Source organism: Opisthocomus hoazin, chromosome 26 (genome assembly GCF_030867145.1).
Source record: "Opisthocomus hoazin isolate bOpiHoa1 chromosome 26, bOpiHoa1.hap1, whole genome shotgun sequence".
Classification (NCBI taxonomy): domain Eukaryota; kingdom Metazoa; phylum Chordata; class Aves; order Opisthocomiformes; family Opisthocomidae; genus Opisthocomus; species Opisthocomus hoazin.
This window is the reverse complement of record NC_134439.1, coordinates 7,574,991-7,577,468: the sequence shown is the minus strand read 5'-3', so window position 1 is coordinate 7,577,468 and position 2,478 is coordinate 7,574,991. Positions and strand designations below refer to the sequence as shown.

Below are 2,478 nucleotides of genomic sequence, written 5' to 3'. Positions count from 1 at the left end.
TCTACAAAAATGGTTAGGGCACGGGAGCATCTTTCTTATGAGAAAATACTGAGGGAGCTGGGCTTGTTTAGCCTGAAGAAGACTGAGAGGGGATCTCACAAATGCTTAGAAATATCTTAAGGGTGGGTATCAAGAGGATGTGGCCATACTCTTTTCCGGGGTGCCCAGTGACAGGACAAGGGGCAACAAGCACAGACTGATGCATAGAAAGTTCCACCTGAACACGAGGAAGAACTTGCTTAATTTGAGGGTGATGGAGCACTGGAAAAAACTGCCCAGAGGTGTCGTGGATTCTCCTTCTCTGGAGATATTCAAACCCCTCCTGGATGATGTCCTGTGCAGCCTGCTCTAGTTGAACCTGCTTTGACATGTGGATTGGACTAGACGATCCCCAGAGGTCCCTTCCAAACCCCACCATTCTGTGATTCTATGATCCCTGCTTTAGAAGCCAGCGTTCTAGCTCCTAGGACTTTCTCCTTACAGCTACTAGGGTGTATATAAATCTCTACATAGACTATAAGCCTTTCCAAGTACACCAAATTGCATCTTCAACTGGGAAGCACTGAAACGGGTCTGAACCAACCAGGTGATGCGCTTGTGATCAGCGCTACGCCTGTAGTAGCCATCGGAACTTCTTCCTGTGGGAGAGGATGAGATTTTTCCTCAGAAAGATCCAATCCTCTCTCTGAATCTCTGTCCTTTTCATGGTAGACTATTGGTAATGTCGCACTTTGTTGTGCTTCTGAGGTTAGGTTGACTGACTGTGCAGCTGTCTGCAAATATTGTTGAGCGTGAGGTGTATATTTCTGCAAGCTGCCCAGGAGAAACTTGGTTGATATGGCTCTTCCGCCTCTTGTCCGGCACATCTGTTTGAGATTTGTCTAGGAAGATTGTGCTTGCTCTGGGATGATCAGATGGATTAGAATCCAAGGCTGAATCACCTAGGAAGACCTGGTCACTGATGTGTTGGAGGTGGGGGCTGCCACTGCTGGGATGCAAGTCCTCTGACTCGGCCTCTGTTGATCCTGATCTGCTGCCTACTGCCACCACCTTGTGTGTGTCAAAGAGGACCAAAGGATTGGAGAACCTGTCCTGTGAGGAAAGACTGACGGAGTTCAGTCTTTTCTCCCTGAAGAACAGAAGGCTCAGGGGGACCGCATCACAGTCGTCCGCTGCTTTAAGAGCAGCTGCAAAGAGGAAAGAGGCTCACTCATCACAAGAAGCCACGTGGAGCAGATAAGGGGCAGTGACCAATCTCCATCAGCCAAGGACTGCAGTGCTGGGAAGGCCCTGGCCTGCATGTGAGGAGCAGTGGTGGTGTGATCAGAGCTCAGAGCACTTGGGGAGCCTGGGCAGCTTGGTATGGGCAAGGTCATCCCCAGCGTTTGTGCTACGCTTGGGTTGGTACCTGTCCTGTACCTTGGTGTCCCTGGGGCGCGACCGATTCTCGACCTGTGGGGATACCTGTGAGCGTCACGCACACAGTGAGGAGGACCTGGAGATGCCTGGGTGCTGGCAACTGACTCCAGTGCTGGGACGGCAGGTCTTATCAAGGAGCAGGTGACGTCTTGATTTCTGGGCACAGCAAGAAGGTGCCCAGTGCCCAGTGAGACAAAGAAAGATGGTGCCTCAGCCCCAAAACCATAGGCTGGAGGAGAAGTGTGAGGTAAACTTCACATGGTTTGGGGGGGACTGTGTGCCTGAGCCATTGATTTGAGCCCAGCTGGCCAAGGCCTGTGATATGCAAAGTGTTTTGGTCCAGCTGGTGCCCAAGAATACCAGGCAAAGCAAGAGGGCTGAGAATGGTCCAGCAGAGAGAGATGAGAGAAGCTGCTGAGCACAGAAAAGGGTCCCACTGTCACCACAATGTCCCAGTGGGAATGGAGGGGGCAACAGCTCTTGCACAGAGCCTTTCTGGAGTTGGTAGTGAGTCTGGCAGTGGTGGAGCCTGAGAAGCCCAGGCAAGCTGCCCCAGGCTTGGAGGAGACCAAGGACCAGAGAGCAGCCATGGGTGTCTGGGCACTGGGTACTCTCCTGGAGCTGCAGTGGCCCATGGGGCTGTTGGATTCACAAGGAGTGGTGACTCCATTGTGTGGCTGATACCAGTACCAGCTGGTGAAGTGCCTCAGCCCTGCAGATCTGGAGAGCAGTTGGGCCCTGCCAGGCGCTCAGGGACTATATGAGGTACCTACACCATTTACCTGTGCTCCTGTGTGCGGTGGCCATGGACCCGAGATGAGGCAATGGAAAGGAAGGAGAGGGGGAGATGAGGCTGTGGGCTGTCTCCAGGTGTTATTGTCTCCATATCCCCACTTCTGCCACCCTTTGGAGCCATTGTCTGCTTGAGACTCCTCCCGCAGCACAGCTCCATCCAGGCCTAGAGGACATCCCTTCCCCAAGAGCCAGAGGGGCTGCTGACCCCATCCCTTGGCCTCCCACAGCCATGGGCTCCTCACTCCAGGACAGCAGTTGTTGGGC

At 53.3% G+C, this 2,478-nt stretch overlaps 1 protein-coding gene across 1 annotated transcript; it reads right to left on the bottom strand.

Annotated features, from left to right (window-relative positions):
- Positions 1-380: 380 nt before the first annotated feature.
- On the bottom strand, positions 381-2,226 carry LOC142364263 (cyclin-Y-like protein 1-B). The gene is given in 7 exon segments (XM_075443572.1): positions 381-540; positions 542-629; positions 632-726; positions 728-1,092; positions 1,156-1,187; positions 1,420-1,452; positions 2,202-2,226. Coding segments are annotated over 7 exon segments (798 nt in total).
- Between the last annotated feature and the right edge of the window lie 252 nt (positions 2,227-2,478).